This window comes from Balaenoptera physalus (assembly GCF_965194825.1).
Source record: "Balaenoptera physalus genome assembly, chromosome: 18".
Lineage (NCBI taxonomy): Eukaryota > Metazoa > Chordata > Mammalia > Artiodactyla > Balaenopteridae > Balaenoptera > Balaenoptera physalus.
Window position 1 is genome coordinate 76,200,808 of NC_138899.1, and position 17,890 is coordinate 76,218,697.

At 37.7% G+C, this 17,890-nt stretch overlaps 1 protein-coding gene across 10 annotated transcripts in view; it reads right to left on the reverse strand.

The window, feature by feature from the left end:
• PAN3 (poly(A) specific ribonuclease subunit PAN3) overlaps window positions 1-17,890 on the reverse strand; it is a gene marked incomplete at its 5' end in the record, with an annotated part of 117,536 nt that overhangs the window by 74,144 nt on the left and 25,502 nt on the right. For 7 of the 10 annotated variants that reach the window (XR_014256313.1, XR_014256314.1, XM_082435572.1 and 4 more), the window contains one exon: window positions 14,352-14,513. The exons of the other annotated variants lie outside the window; for them this stretch is intronic. Coding sequence is in view for 5 of the 7 variants with exons in the window: in XM_082435572.1 (XP_082291698.1) it covers window positions 14,352-14,513 (162 nt within the window). The remainder of the gene's footprint in view (window positions 1-14,351; window positions 14,514-17,890) is intronic. 10 annotated transcript variants of the gene reach the window in all.

Below are 17,890 nucleotides of genomic sequence, written 5' to 3' on the forward strand. Positions count from 1 at the left end.
GCTCCTGGATCTGTGGGCTTACAGTTTTCATCCAATTTGGAAAATATTTGCCCACTGTTTCTTAAAATATTTTTTCTGTGCGCCCTTCCCCCACCCAGCTTCAGCGACTAAAAATACAAGTGTGTTAGGCTGCTTCAAGTTATCCCATTTTTCTCTTTCAACCGTCAATTTTCAACCGGCTCATTGTTTCTCTATTTTTTGGATAGTTTCTATCACTGTCTTCAAGTTCACTAATCTTTTCTGATGCAATGTCTAATCTGTCATTAATCCCATCCAATACTTTTCATTTCAAAGTAGTTTTAAATTTTAGAAGTTTGATTTGGATTTTTTAATAGGTCTTCCTTGTCTGTACTAACATGTTTAATCTTTACCCTAGTTTCCTGAACACATGGAATATTGTTAAAATAACTCTTTTGATGTTCTTATATACTATTTATGTATTATAATTGATTACATTTTCTTCTCCTTATGGGTCATATTTTCCTACTTCTTTGCATGGCTGGTAATTTTTGATCAAATGCCAAATATTGTCACTTTTATCTTTTTGGGTGCTAGAGAGAGATATATATATATATATATATATATATATATATAAGGATGCCTTGTGTTTTTTTTCTTTATTTTTAATAAATTTATTTACTTTTTATTTATTTATTCTTGGCTGCGTTGGGTCTTCACTGCTGCACGCAGGCTTTCTCTAGCTGCGGCGAGCGGGGGCTGTTCTTTGTTGCAGTGCTCAGGCTTCTCATTGCAGTGGCTTCTCTTGTGGAGCACGGGTTCTAGGTGTGCAGGCTTCAGTAGTTGTGGCGCACAGGCTCTACAGTGCAGGCTCAGTAGCTGTGGCGCACGGGCTTTGTTGCTCCACAGCATGTGGGATCTTCCTGGACCAGAGCTTGAACCCGTATCCCCTGCCTTGGTAGGCAGATTGTTAACCACTGTGCCACCAGGGAAGTCCTAGATATATTTTTATTGCTATAAATATTCTTGAGCTTTGTTCTCCATTGTCATAATACTGATTAAAAATTAGTCTGATTCTTTCAGGTCTTGCTTTTAAGCTTTATTAGTTAAGACTAGGGCAGCATTTATTCTAAGGTTAATTTGGTCCCACTACTGAGGCAAAAGACTTCCCATTACCCTACTTAATGCTTCATGAATTATGATGCTTTCCATGTTGGCTTGTGGGAATAGGAACTATTCTTGGCCTTGTGTAAGCTCTGAGAATTACTTCCTGTAATGTTTTCAGGAATCTCTTTTTCCAGTTCAAGTAACATCCTCACTCATAGCCTCTGATCAGTACTCAGCTGAAGATGCAAGGAGAACCTCTGCAAGTGTCCAAAGTTCTACGTATGAGCTCTCTCCTCTCCAGTACTTTTTTTGTGAACTATATCCGGTTTGGCCTCTGTAAACTTCCAGTTTGGTCTCCCTAATTAGATAGATCACTAGGCTCCACCTGAGTTCCCGCTCCAGGCACCAGGCTCAGAAACTCCCCCCCGACAGTGAGCTAAGGTAATCATGGGGAGCTCACCTCATTTGTTTCCCATCTATCAGGGATCACTGTCCTTCACTGCCTGATATCTAATGTCTTGAAAACTTGTTTCATATATTTTGGTCAGTTTTTTAGCTGTTTCTGGAGGGAGGGTAAGTCTAATCCCTGTTCTTCCATCTTGGCCAGAAGACAAATTTTGTGGTGATGTTTTCCAAACATAAGGTATTCCTAATTTGAGCTTAAGTTATAAATATACAAAATTTAGCCAACTCCTTGTTTTGGCTAGATCAGACACCCACTAGTAAAGAGGTGTTTTGCAACTATTAATTCAAACTATTTATGAGCAAATCAATTACTTCCCTATAAAGCTGATTTTTCAAGTTTTGTTGTGCTTTTTCTATACAATCTCTTTCCTAAACAGATAAATTATGTCACAACTATCTTTCTGATAATGCAGTTATCTTTGAAGCATCAAGTCAGCATCAAGTCATGGAGTCTATTCTACATCCTAAATATTTCTCAAATTCAACTACTTCTACTCATGTCATTGTCAGTGCCCTAGTCTAGGCTACCATCATCCCAACGGACCAACTTGACTCCAGTCTTGCACAACTCAAATCCACCTTCTACTTTCAGCCAGGATAAAAGAAAGAGAGAGAAGCAGAAAAAGAAAAGGAGGAGGAAAAGGAGGGGAAAATGGGAAGAAAGAAAGAGAAGGAAAGTTTTATTTAATGACTTAATTGCTGAAATCCAAAGACTGATCAGGTCAAGTCTCCACTGTCCCTGACTGAATTAAATCATTAAAAAAGAGAGAGAGATAAAATGTTGATACTAATCTTAGCCATATCTACTTTTTTCCAGAACGTATGGCTCCAATCTCCCATCTTCACTACTATTCTTCTCTCTTTAGAGTGACAAAGCGGCCTAGTTTTGGACTAATTCAAAAGATTCATGCTCAAGGTAGAGGGATGTATGTATGTCTGTGTGTGTCTGTGTCTTGGCAAGGGCAGAGAGCAGTGAATTATTTGGAAAGGTAGAAGAGAGGATACTGATAATGAAGGAGAAAGGCAGGAACAGGCAAGAATTTTGCCTTGATAAAATTATCTAAAAAGGCATAAAAAGATGAGACGTACAGACCTACAGAGCAGCACTATTCAGAGCGATTTTTACTAGTCTTCAGTGTTCATAAACAACACAGAATAAAGAGGAACAGGGTGAGACAGAAAGGAGAAGTCAAAGGGCTAACCAGAACCTCCAAGTTCATATTTCTACATGGTTTTGTTTTTGGTTTTTTTTGCCTTAATGGGTTGTTATTTCTCCAGATTTCAAGCATATCCAAATACGGTCAATTTAAAATTTATCACAATATACTCAACTTCTGGGCTATTCAGAAACTTAATATTTTAAGACCAGTCAAGTTTCATCTTATAAAAGTTAACATATAACACTACTAAAAAAAAAAAACAAAACAACAACAACAAACAACACTACTACTATTGTGAAATATCATAATTTACAAATTTTCTGAAGTGAACTGGCCTTCTGATAAAACAACCCAATAGAGGAAATATGGTTCTCTAAATAAATCAGATTCAAATTGGTGGGGACAGTGAAGGAAAGTTGACTACTACTGCTTACAAGAGATTCACACCATTGTTCTTTTACATATAAGTTCTCCTACTAATAATCTGACTATCTTAAGAGCTAAGTAGCATGTGTATGTCAGAACCTGCCAGATGAAAATCAATTAGTAATAAGCTTTATGTTATGGTAGAGTTAAACAAAAAAATTTCTATGAACTCAGCTTAAAGTCATTCTCTCTATATCAGAGTGTGAAACTGTAGGCACATTAATTTCCAAAGATGCTCATTAGTTCATCTTTCATAAAGTTTGTCAGAAATGAGTAACACTATTCTTGAGAATAGTTTGATACTATGTATCAAAATGAAAAACAAGCATATCCTTTGACCTAGTATTCCTACATCTAGGAATTCAGGCTAAGAAGAAAATCACACAAGTAGAAAAGATTCCATTTAGCACTGTTTTTTAAAATGATTTTTTAAAGTGGTGGGGGGAGGGATAACTAAAATATCTATCAACAGGGATCCGGTTATGTGGATTATGGTATATACAATAGTGTGTAGCTATTAAAAAATCATGTGAATTGATATATTTACCATGAAAAGAGGCCAATACCACTATTGAGAAAAAATAAAGTAAAATTAGGCTACAATACAGCAATTATACTAAATTGCTTTTTGTAAAATGGTGTGCATATGCCTAAGAGAACAGGTTGGGCAGGGAGGGAGGGAGAGGGAGAATGTGTGTACGTGCATGTGCACAGGTGTATAAAAGGATTCTAACTAAAGATGCTCACTGAAGTGCTAAAAGAGATTTTATCTCTAGGTGGTGAGGAAATGGGACATTTTTGCTTCCTCCTTTGTACTTCTCTGTAGTATGTGAATTTTTTTCAATAAGCATATATAACTTTTACAAAAAAGTTTTAAGAAAGTTTGTTAAGATTTGTAAATTATGAAGCCACTTACACTACTCCCTTTTCTTTGCATATCATCATCACTGAATGGAGTGGTATTAAGAATTCACAGAGAATATGCAATATTCAAATTGAGATGAGTAGGACCAATGTATATAAAAAAGCAAAATCTGTATCTGGAGGATAGAAGGCATTTAAAAACAAAAAAGGAGGGGCTTCCCTGGTGGCACAGTGGTTAAGAATCCACCTGCCAATGCAGGGGACACGGGTTTGAGCCCTGGTCCGGGAAGATCCCCCATGCCGTGGAGCATCTAAGCCCGTGCGCCACAACTACAGAGCCTGCGCTCTAGAGCCCGCGAGCCACAACTACTGAGCCTGCGCTCTAGAGCCCACGAGCCACAGCTACTGAAGCCCGTGCGCCTAGAGCCCCTGCTCCTCAACAAGAGAAGCCACGGCAAGGAGAAGCCCGCACACCGCAACGAAGAGTAGCCCCCGCTCGCCGCAACCAGAGAAAGCCCGTGCACAGCAACGAAGACCCAACACAGCCAAAAATGAAATAAATAAAATAAATAAATTTTTTTAAAAAACCAGATGAAATGCCTTGCTCTGCCATTAAAAGTTATTTACATGTCAAAGTTCTCCAATAACAGTAATCATTAACCATCACAGAGGTATTCTCAGTATTCTACCTAGTTAATTCTGAATATTACTCTTCCTATTTGTGTGTCAATTATTGGGTTGGTCAAAAAATTCGTTCGGGTTTTTCCATAAGATGTTAAGGAAAAACCCAAAACGAATTTTTTGGCCAACCCAGTATCTCAGTAAAGTTGGGAAGAAATATTACTCTCCCTAAAAGAAGCAAAAAATATCCATTTAGGTCAGTTAATGAGTAGTCCAGGAGACAGCAAGACCATCACCACATTCCAGAGAGACAATAATTACTTTACACAGCTATAACTATCTTGTATACCTATGTATATCTTCTATCCATAACTATATATCAGTAAAATCTATTTGTCACATTGCATAGTAATAGAGATTTACTTGGAGGCATTCTCTCTAACCAAGAATCCTGCCACATTTAATCACAAAGTTTAACATATATTAAGATTTTTCAAACATTTTTCCATAATGATATTTTATGTCATGAAACTATACCAAAGGAAAACTTAAGAAAATGTACAAAACTTAAATTCAGGACTAAATTTGGCCAAATACTCATCTCACCAGATAATCGTTAATCCAGGTTAATTCATTCGACTAGTTGAATAGCTAATAATAAAAGGCAATGTGCTGGGCGCTGTGCTAGGCACTGTGGAGAACAAAATATCTGAAACATAGGCACTACATTCTAAAAGTTCACAGGCTGGCATTTCACAGGTACAGAATGTACCCTGAACCCAATTCCACACTCCCAAGAGCTCAGAACATCCACGTATCAAAAAAAAATATTAACTACCTATAGTGTGCCATTCACTGCTAGCCTGTAAGTTACACACACATTAATTACAGCAATGTGAAGTGCTACGGAAAAGTGAACAAATGCTTAAAGCTGTCTAATTAGGTCATAAGACCATATGCTTGAATCGAATCCTAAAAGACAAGTTTGCTGAGTCAAGGCAGAGAGAAGGGCACCGCAAGCAGAGAGGATGTTCAAAGGCAGAGGCAGCAAGAGTTTGCTGCTCTTCACGGTGCTGCAAATCGTTCAGCAGGTCTGCAGCAGTAACCTGAGAGATCAAGAGGCACCTGGGATGCCTTTCTAAGAGACCTGGGTTGTATTCTAATGACAAAGAACAGATGACAAAGGTGAGAAATCAACCAAGCAGTGGTTTGAATGAAAAGCCCAGAAGCAGGAAACCAGGTAAGAGACGACAATAGTAACAGTCCAGGTAAGAAGTGGAGGTGAGCCTCAACTGTACTCTGGTAACATTAAAAGTGAAGAGAATTCCGAAGTAGCACAATCAACAGATCTTAGTGGCCAAAGAATGTGGCAGCTATGGAAGATGGAAGAATGAAGAACAACTCACAACTGGGTGATATCAGTAACCAAGACAGAGAGTGGGCACATAGCTGTGAATAAGTGTGTACAGATGTGTGTGAGTTAAAGAACAGGTTTGAAGGAAAAGATATAGTATTCATTTTATAAATTTATTTTATTTTATTTTTGGCTGCGTTGGTTCTTCGTTGCTGCACGCGGGCTTTTTCTAGTTGCGGTGATAGGGGGCTACTCTTTGTTGTGGTGCGCGAGCTTCTCACTGCGGTGGCTTCTCTTGTCACGGAGCATGGGCTCCGGGCACACGGGCTCAGTAGTTGTGGCACATGGGCTTAGTTGCTCCGCGGCATGTGGGATCTTCCCGGACCAGGGCTCGAACCCTTGTCCCCTGCATTGGCAGGCGGACTCTCAACCACTACACCACCAGGGAAGCCCTAGTATTCATTTTAGATACACTGAGTTTTTAAAGTCTTACGCCATATAGATGAAGATGTTCAGAAGCAGGTAGTGTGTGTGTATATATATATATCTGGGAGTCAAATGTGACTCGGGAGTAACTGAAGTAATGAAGATAAGTGAGATCACCCAGGGGCACTGGGTGCAGAGAGAGGAGAGTCAAGGACAGAGCCTGGGAGAGTTCCTGAGGGCACGGCAAGGGACACGAGGTCCCTGAAAGAGACTAATAAAGAACAGTCTCAGAGCTAGGAGAACAATAGTTTCAAGGAAAGAGGAATGGACGACAATGTCAAACGCAGTAGAGGTCAAGTAAGAACTGTGACTTTTGGTAGTTAGGTAAGCTTACCAAAAAGAGTCTCAATAGAGTGGTGAAAGCGAAAGGTAAAACGCTGGGAATTAAGGGATGAATGAAAGGTGAAAAAGTAGCAACAAGTAGGAAGCAGTTCTCAAATTGTATCACACAGTTTCCCAAATGTACTGACCACAGAATATTTCCTCATGTAGCACTCCTTCGTACTGGAAGACCAAGCTAGGAAGAAGACATCAATGTCAAGGGAGAGACTGTCTAAAACTGAAAAGGGATAAATAATGAAATAAATTGCTAGAGGGACTAAAGACAGGTTCTGAAGATATAGTAAAGGAACACCTGTTTGTCTGCAACCAAAGGAAAAATAGTGAGAAAGGGTATAAGTGAAAATGTTGTACATAGTTAGAAAGCCAACATATGAAGCAATTCATTCTCAATGACCTCTTTTTTCCCTCCTCTGAAGAACACAAGTCACTTACTCAAAAGTGACAGAGGGGATGAACAGGTCTGAGGTGAATGGTAAAGGTTTAGAATAGCAGCTGCAGAGAAGAGGAGAAAAGAAGAGGGTCTGGGATGGGCTGTGGGTGAGAATCAGAACTTATATAGTAATATCATTTTAGCTGCCCCACAGTTCTATAACTTTTCAAAGTCCTGAGGAACCCTGAGTAGATGGGACTGAAGTGTCACTCTTATAAATTCCAATCCACTCCATCTAAAGCCCAAAGGATCTCATTTCCTGGGGCATAGAGACTAGAAATCTCCTGAAATAACACCAAAATCCAGTAAGTAACTGAAGACTGAAGCATATCCAGTGAGTTTCCAAAACCTCCCTGGGATCTTAAAAGCATCAGTCACAAGCAACTAGAATTCACAGCAGAACTTGTGGGCCAAGAGATTTTAATGTGAGCATTCTTACAAATTAAATACTTATAAGAACTGCCATTTAATCAGACCACAAGGGGAAAAACACCATCAAAAGAGATGTTAACAAGTATGAATCTCCTAATACACCCAACAGTCCAACAGTTCTCATTCATTTACATCACTCTGGGGGTAAACTAAAACAACAGTAATACTAATAATTTATGATTCATAACTCCACTATTTCCAAAGGTCTAAGACAAAGTGAGACTTACATGTTACATAAAGTCTTATATATATATATATATATATATATATATATATATATATATATATATATATTATATATAAATAAGACTTTATGTGACATGTCATTACTTTTAGGTACATCTTAACCTGCAATACTCTGAGAAGTTTATAAAACCATGCATTTCCCATCCTTTCATTCAAGTTGACATCTGATTGTTACATGAAAGATGGGAACATATTGTTATCCCTTCAAAAAAATCATTTTTAAAGTAATTTTTTAAACTATTCAAATGAGTCAGCATTAAAATGAGAGCCCCTAAGAGACACTTAATGTCACTGCCTCTTTCCATATATACCACAGTGCCATGTACATCTGAATATAAATAACTGACAGCACCCTAAATAAACAGAAACAAACACCAAGTTTAGGAGGGATGAGGTCAAATTGGAGGAATGGACATTTATTTAATATCTACTATACAAATAATAGATTCAAACAGAAATTTGAATCCTCACAATAATTCTATAAGGTAGGTGATAAAATAGTTCAATCCTGAATGGCATTTGAACCGTAATCATAGAACAAATGTAAAATCTCGAATTCACATGCAGATTGGTCAGGCAGAGGAATGGGCAATCATCTGGGCAGAGACTAAGGAAAGATGAAAGTGAACTTGCACTTCAGTGAAATAAAGAACTGCTGATGCAGCGTTTCAGGTGACCTTCCATCTACCACCTGTTTGGTGTTTAGACTGAGACCATGGGAGAAATACAAAACAGAGGAGCTTTGTCACATAATAACACTGTCAAGAAGTAAGACTAGTACCAGGCTCAGAAGACTGAAAACTATCAAGAATATTTCTACAATGTTAAATTTTGAATTAAAAAAGAAAAAGAGAAGATCCTCTAACATTTCAAAAGAAATCACCACCCTATGTTCTAAATCAATTGTGATAATTAAACTAAACAATAGTAATATATGATGGCTATAAATCCCAGACAACCTATGATCACTTTTTCAAAATATATAAAATTCTTAAAATAAACTACCACAAATTTCACATATTGCCTAAGAAAAGAAAATTAAACAATGACATTTAGAGACAAGCAAAATACCTTAAGAGTACAAAAATAAACAACACATGCCTTGTCACACATATTTACAATTCAGCTGGAAAAGACAAACAGGTAAACAACCAATATAAGACAGAATGAAATAACATTAAGTATTGTGAAAAGAGTAAAAAAAAAAAAAAACTTTTTTTTCTCTGAGGTGTTTGAGCAGGTATTTACAGAAAAGGTAGCATTTGAGCTACTCTCAAAGGAAAGGGGGGACTTCCCTCGTGGCGCAATGGTTAAGAATCCACCTGCCAATGCAGGCAACACGGGTTCGAGCCCTGGTCCAGGAAGATCCCACATGCCGCAGAGCAACTAAGCCCGTGCGCCTGAGCCTGCTGCGCTCTAGAGCTTGCGAGCCACAACTACTGAGCCCGTGCACCACAACTACTGAGCTTGCACTCTAGAGCCTGCAAGCCACAACTACTGAAGCCCACGTGCTTAGAGGCTGTGCTCCGCAACGAGAAGCCACAGCAATGAGAAGCCCGTGCACCGCAGAGAACAGTAGCCCCCGCTCGCCACAACTAGAGAAACCCCACATGCTGCAACGAAGACCCAACGCGGCCAAAAAAAAAATAAATTAAATAAAAATAAATTTTAAAAAAAAAGGAAAAGGGAAGAAAGTTTTTTTAGGCTCAATTAACAATGGTACAGAGATAAAAAGGTACAGAGAACTGACAATGTATTTCATATTATATGAGGTATGAAAGATTCCATATGATTAGAATTTAGTACGTGTGCACAGTTAAAGAGAGATAGCCCTAGAAAGGCTGAACAGATCCTGAAGGGATTTGACAAAAATTATTCAGAAGATACACTGAGGGTATATATGTCAGTTATGTTTAAAAAGAAAAAGGAAAGGAAAGGAAAGGATAAAAAGATACCGTGGAATTTTCAAGAATGGGGATTAGAGGCAGACAATATAGCAGGAAAATCTCAGGATTTAAAATTTCATAGATCTGGGCTAGAATCCCAGCTCTATCACTTACGAACAATAAGCCTTGTCTAAATTGCAATTTCCATATTTTTCAAATGGGGATAATATGTCACTATTGTGGTAAAGCCTTAATATGATGGCAAATGTAAATTGTCCAATGTATCATCTTTCAATTAATGGGTAGTCAAACCTCAGTAGTCTCCTTTTCATAATAAATGGAAGAAGATGGGAGAAGACAGGGAAGAAATGAAGCTATGTACTCTCAGTGACTGGGAAGATGATAAAGCCATTAACTAAAGAAGGAATATAAAGAGAATATAAAAGAAGCAGTAGATTTGGAGAAGAGAAAAATACACTGAGTTCTAGACTTGCCAAATCTGTAGTGATAGAGGGATATACATCTACATGCAAAGATACCAGAAGGCATGAAAGATTTGGGTCTTGAACTGAGAAGACAGTTCTAAGAGAAATAAAAATTTAAGAATCTTAGGCATACACGGGAAAGCAGAGAACAAGTGAGCCAAGAACAGGAGCTCACAAAGAGCAGGGATGAAACAGAGTCAAGAATGCGTGGAGGGGACTTCCCTGGTGGCGCAGTGGTTAAGAATCCGCCTGCCAATGCAGGGGACACGGGTTTGAGCCCTGGTCCGGGAAGATCCCACGTGCCGCGGAGCAGCTAAGCCTGTGTGCCACAACTACTGAGCCTGCTGCACTCTAGAGCTTGCGAGCCACAACTACTGAGCCCGTGTGCCACAGCTACTGAAGCCCACGTGCCTAGAGCCCGTGCTCTGCAACAAGAGAAGCCACCGCAATGAGAAGCCCGCGCACCTCAACAAAGGGTAGCCCCCGCTCACCGCAACTAGAGAAAGCCCATGCACAGCAATGAAGACCCAACGCAGCCAATAATAAATAAATAAATAAATAAATAAATAAGCAAGCAAACAAACAAACAAGAATGCATGAGGAAAGAGCTTCAAATAAAAAAGTGGCCAGCAGTATTAAGTACTGGATAAAACTGTTGTTTTTGTTGATTCAGGAGACCTCTGACAAGCTTTGGGATTTGTTTCCAGCAAAATTTTTGATAACACCAAACTCCAAGCACTGAAGGAATAAATGGGTTGTAAAGAAATCAGAGAAAAGACTAGAATCTATTTCAAGGGTCCCCAAGTGGGAACTCCACAAAAGTAGTAATGGAGACCAGATGGGTATGATCAATATTTCAAACAGCCATATGAAAAATAAATTTAGCTACCTCCACAATATAAAAAAAATATTAAATTTCTTTGATTCTCTAATTAGCATATTATATATTTCAGAATGAAAGCATGAATCACTGTTTTACAAATGTCCTGTGTTTAGTAGACAGACTCTTTCATATCACGAGATTCTTGGTAGAAAATAAATAAAAAGATTATTAAGTACTAAAAGGTTGGGAATCATAGGGCTCTTGAAAGAAATCCAGGGCTTCCCTGGTGGCGCAGTGGTTGAGAGTCTGCCTGCCAATGCACGGGACACGGGTTCGAGCCCTGGTCTGGGAAGATCCCACGTGTCGCGGAGCATCTGGGCCCATGAGCCACAATTACTGAGCCTGCGCGACTGGAGCCTGTGCTCCGCAACAAGAGAGGCCGCGATAGTGAGAAGCCCGCGCACCGCGATGAAGAGTGGCCCCCGCTTGCCACAACTAGAGAAAGCCCTTGCACAGAAACAAAGACCCAACACAGCCATAAATAAATAAAATAAAAAAAAAAAAAAATCACACACACACACACACACACACACACACACACACACAAAAAGAAATCCAGCACTGAAGAGAATAAATGCAACTATGAATGATCCAGGTAGAAACTTTCAGAGAAAGTTTCTGTTGTTGTTTTAAGGTTTTTGTTAGTTAGTTGTTTGCTTGGGTTTTTTTGTTTTGTTTTCAGAAGTGGAAAAACCTGTTTTTCCAAAATCTGTTTCCCAAAAAGATGTTAGGTCAAGATTAAGAAATCAGTGTAAACAAATATTTAAAGTTCCAGAAAGAAAGGCAGTTAAATGTCACTGAGAAAAAAAAGATGAATCATGAGGAAAAAAGACTGACCTTACAAATACTGTGGAGTTATGCATAAGCTACAGTCCATGTCTGGAAAACGACGTACCCATTCTCATCCTCAAAAAAAGTTGTTCAGTTAACCATTTAGACAATTACATCAATCATAGCTCTAGTACAACTAGAGCTATGTTACACAGAAGTGAAGAGATTCTGAAGCCTGACAAACATGGGTTCAAATTTCTGCTCCTCCACCGACCACCGTTTAACCTTAAGGTTACTTAGCTTCTCTGAAGATGTTTCATTTAACAATAACAACTGTCCCATAAGAGACCAAAAGAGACAATACATGTAAAGAGCTTAGCACAGTGCGTGGCACAAGGTAACCATTTAAGAAACATAGTTATAATCACTAAAATAAAATATAGATAAATATTTTTCTAACTTTAGGATTGAGAAGACCTAAGCTTTAAAGGAAAGGAAACAAATGAAACAGGAAAGATTAATATATCTGGCTACACAATCCTTTAAAATTTTTATGTGTGAAAAATCTTTAAAATATTTGAAGGTAAACATAATACAAAATTAAAAAGCATAGGTACAGAATTGACTTATATAAGTTACTTTTCTCATACAACAAAAAGATAAAAACCCCAACAGAAAAGAAAACTGCACTGACATACTCTTCGCTCTAAATAAACAATACCAGGTACCCAACTCAGGAATCCACAAAGACAGTAATGGACACCGGGTGGGTATTTTTCAATGCTTCAACACATGACTGATAGTGTAAGGCATTCTTGCCCCTCCAACATCATATCAAGCTAATAAGGCATTCCTTACATCCTTAAAAAAGAACTATTTGAACTATGTGAAACACAAAATAATATTAGTATTTGAAATATTAGATTCAGATAGCATCAATTCAATCTTTAGCACACCGAATGCAAATCTATTACTAGTTTTTTAATTAAAAATAAAGCATAATCCTAGCATATATTCTCTAAACGAACCTAATGATTTTTCAAGCTATGCTAAAAAGAGGTACCTTGAAACTGCCCCTGACATACGGGGGACAGCGGGGGGCGGTCAAGTGGCCGTACCTCTGCATCATCCGTGTTTCCCCTGCAACCTACATGCACTTCCACTTCCACCTGCATCTGTCCTTACGTAACTGGAGCCCAATTTATTTTCAGACTTTCTTTTTAAAACTGAAAAATAATTCTAACAATCCACATCAAACCTCTCTCCTGATCTCAAAAAGAAAAATTCAGTAAACATCCTTCATAAAGGATATGTCCATTATGAATTCTTATTCATAATGGACATATCCCAAACTTTCCATGGAAATTTTAAGTATATGATTATGTGGACCGCCCCCCTCCATTTCCCTATTTTTCCTTATATTTAGAAAAATACTATGAAAATTTCAGTTGAGACAAATAACATGTTTTGCAGTATTTTTGGAACAACTTCTTTATTTCTGTGCCCAAGGTAACACAGATACTGCTATGGCATTAACACTAAACAGACCAAAATACTGTGGAACCCCTTCATGATACAAAGTTGGTGACAGAAATACAACCAAGTTGTTGACTCTGTTATATCTTTTCTGTGTGTGATATGTGTATGTGGGGTTATAGGCTTTTGGCTAGCAGTATATTAAAAAAATACCAATGTACTCAGAAAGTTTGGGATGAAAGATACTCATTCTACTTCCAGCTAAACTGAAATTGTGGTCAACAGAGCTATTTTATACGATTACCAATTTCTTTAAATGAGACTATAATAATTATAATCCAAATGAAAATGGAATATAATTCAAATTATTTTGTAAGTACTTCAGATTCAGAGTCATACAAAAGCTAGCCTTTGAGTTATAAAAATTCATTTTCATTAGCACAGATAATGCAAAGACTGAAATGTATAATAACTCTAAGACAACATACTATTGAAGTTGGTTTTACAGCCAACACTTGACAAGTTTACATACAATTTTTATCTCCTAGTAAAAATGTACAAAAAGACAACATGTGGAGCTTTCTGTTGTTCAGACTTCAAATAAATGAGATTTTCTGTAATAAATTTTATATGACTTTTTAATGTAGTACAACTTTGTGTACTAAAAATAATTAAACTTAACTATAAACAAAATCCAAAAGGGAAAAAGTAAATTTAACGGAAGAATAGGAAAATATACTACAAGCAGAGAAAGTTCAAAAAAAGCCACAAAACAAAATCATTTAGTTAGTGAATGGGCCACTAACCTTACTTTGATTTAAAAAAAAAAAAAAAACAAGAAAACAAAAAACCTAAGTGTATCAGCTAAGTCATCCAACCTCATACACACCACCCCACACAGACACAGAAAGCAGCCAAAATATTCACTTTTCAAAAATGTCTAATAAAATTATTTTTACCTGTAAATTGTTTTCTGTGATTCTGTTCCACCAAACCATATTGATGGGTACTCCTGATTTACACCTGTCAGCAAGGCAGCCAATAGGGTTCTTTGCTTTTCGTGCCTTTGATCCCATCGGAACTAGCCTCTCCTCCAGCATCCCCAGGCGATACTTCCTTGGCTAGGAAAAAGAAGGAAAGAAACCAGGCCACTCCTAACATCCCCCATACTAGTCTAAGCTAACATAACTAACATACAGAAGATATCAAGAATGGTGGAATAGGAAACAAGTAAAATTTCTAAGACACTCCCTCTAACGTCCTTAGCACCACCCCCCATTCCCCATCCCCACCCCCAGTACGCACACACCTCCAAAATAACCCATAGTCCTAACAACAGGATTACATAAAACAACAACTGTTTTAGTGAAATACATTATAATCTGAGTTTAGTGAACAGAAATTAACTTATCAGCAAAGTAAATGCTTTGCAATTTTTTTTCCACTGGCACTTACCTATTCTCACTGCAATATGAAGAAATGGCTTCAAGGGCACAAAATACAGGTAAAAAAATTTCTTCACACTATATCTTTTTCTGCTCCCCATCTCACTACCTTATCTCCTACTGAGAACCACCCCACTTAGAAGAAGCAGCTAATTTCAAGGAATGGATTTTTTTTTTTAATTTTTAAAATTCTATGCCCATTAGGGCAGAGTACAAATTGATCTATCTTAAGCAGGCACTGTACTCAGTGAAACTTGTACTCAATGAAAAACAACAATCTCAGACAAAAAAAATACACAAATTTCATTGGTCTTATAAATCTCAGTAATTTGAACAGATTGATACTAAGTAGCCTAGTAAAAGCACAGATTCATTGGCTAATATTATAATAAAGTTAGTAAACAATCTTAAAAGTGGTTGGCAGGGATTTTTTATACATGAAGGTTAATGAACAGTTTCCACCATTTTACTTCTCTTAATTATAGCAAATTTGTACTAAATTGCATCTTACAGGGAATTTGTATATTTTTTTTTTCCTTTTAAGGAATACTGATACATTCTTGGGAAGGTATCTAATTTAAGATCTAAAATAAGAAAATCTATGTTTACTCTTTGTTCTGTCTTAAGACTGCTGAAGCAAATAGTTGAAATTAACATTCTTCAAAAATTAAACTTGCATAAGAAGGGAAACTAGACTACCCATCTATCCAATAATTATAGCAGTGGGTAAAGTTTCATGAAGCTAAAATACTTCCACCTCTATGCAATCTTGAACCAATTCAATTACTCTCTGTGTCTACATCACAAGCAACTTTTGTGAATGAGAACAGAAATATACTCTTTAGGACCAAATTATAGATGAAAGAATTTTAAAGCAAGTTATTTTTAATAACATAGCTCACAACTATAAGGCTTTGACATACAGCAAAAATAATATAGCCTTAATTAAGTCTTCACTAATTTAAAATTTATATTTTAGAAAACGTCTGGGCTAAAGATGATCCTATCAAAAAAGTTCAACACATCAAAGAATATTTATTTAAACAAAATCACAACATTTCAAATAGGTTCTATATAAGGACACCTAAATTCCAGTCATACATTTGAAAGCAAGAAAATTATTGCTTTAAATGTTCTTCTGTTATCTAGAGCCTTCACAAATCCAGACTTGTTTTTGAGCCAGTTATTACCTAAGTGAAATTTTATTCTCATTAACCAACATAGAAAAAAAGGTTTTAAATAAATCCAATGTATAATTCTCCCTCCCCAGCAGCTCTCATTATATGTTTCTTGTTTTTCCAAAAAGGAATTCATTATTCCTCTCCCTCCTCCCCATCACCCCCAAAACCTATCATCAGCCCAAGACCTTTCCTCTTAGGTAGAAGAGACCCCCAAACTTGTGCCGCTACAGATTTAAGTTTCTTCAATAAATAGCCAGAGAGTAAAGTCCAATCCAAAAGTAAAACTTTCTATGTGATACTGAATGAAAAGACCTAAGGTATCAATACCATTTAAATACCATTATAAGCAAGAGAAGACAAATGACATCTGAAAAGAGATGGCAGCAATACAGAGCATGATGGTGAGCCAAAATGATTACAGACAGAAGTCTCACTGCACAGAACGTAAATTATGGTAAAATCTCATCTAAAAGCTAATTTCCAAATTATTTGAACTATTATTTATTCCTTGAAGGAAAAATGTATTTTCAACTAAACACGAGAGCTTACTTTGTATCAAGAACTGTTCTAAGTACTTGCAATGCAATGATGAATAAAACACACACCTTTCCCTCCGAAAGAGGACATAACCTAGTAGTTAACAAAGTCATGCGAACAGAACACACTCATGGTGATATGAAAAATGCACATATAATCAAGGTACCAATTGAACAGAGGCAAAGAAGCCTTCACAGAGAGGATGAATGCCTGAGCAGTGTTAAAGGAGGAGTGTCTCTAGATAGGAAACAAAACAAAACAGAACCAGAGTGAGCGAGAGAGAAAGCTGTACCTGTAGGTTAGGAAAAATGCACACGTGGAGGCATACAGGCACTCTGTTGTCAATTAAGGGAAAACTACAAGTTTGCAGTCTATCATTAGTAGACGGCCAACCTTGAGAGCAAAAGATGAGGCTTGAAAGCAATAAAAAACCATGAATTGTTTTGTATCCTATGCCAAGGAGTTTGGACTTCACTCCATGGGCAATGGGGAACTCTTGAAAGCTTGTGAATGAGAATTAAACTGGAAATAGGCAGATAAATCAATGGTCTCTGACGATAATCCAGGTTGGGGTTTCCCAGACGCAGCACTACAGACTCTGGCTAATCCTTTGCTGCGGAGGGCTGTCCTGGGCCCCTGCAGGACGATTAGCAGCATCTGCCCCGGCCGTGACACCAAAAATATCTTTGATGTTCTGCAGGAGCAGGGGGACAAAACTGTCCCCATCTGAGAATCACAGGCGTAGGTGAAGGATGGGAACTCAAGGAAATTGCAATGGAAAGAGAAGGCGAAGGCGTGGCTGGGGAAAGAGCTGCTAGCTTAAAAACAACTATCGGTGATTAAATGACAGTAGGGGCTACGGGAAGTAGAGACGTCAAATGGAAGGTGAGGAAATAAAGGGCAAACAAAATTTTATGGGAAATGTTTATTTTCCCCAAAGCCTTCTGAGTCCTACAAGATCCAAACCCCTCCTCCAGAGCAAACAAAAGCACAAGCCCTCTTCCCTTCCCCTTAGCTTCCAGCAATCCCTTCCTAAACCAATCTTGAGAATGTGCTGGTCAAGAAAAAGGTATGTTTCCTGGTTGATCCTCCACTCTTGACAGCCTCCTTGCCAGTCCAGCCTGCTGGTTATTATGAAACGGAAGCATTTTGAAAAGTCACGTCCTGTTGGTAAGTAACCAGCTTGTCTGCTCCACCTCCTAGTAAGTCAACACTGCACATCAAAATTCCCATTCTCTTTTTGTTCCTGTGGTAACATATCCAGCATAACATGTAACTATTTTCTCTCTCTCTCTCTAATATATACAATTTTTACTTTAAGTCTCAAGATTCACT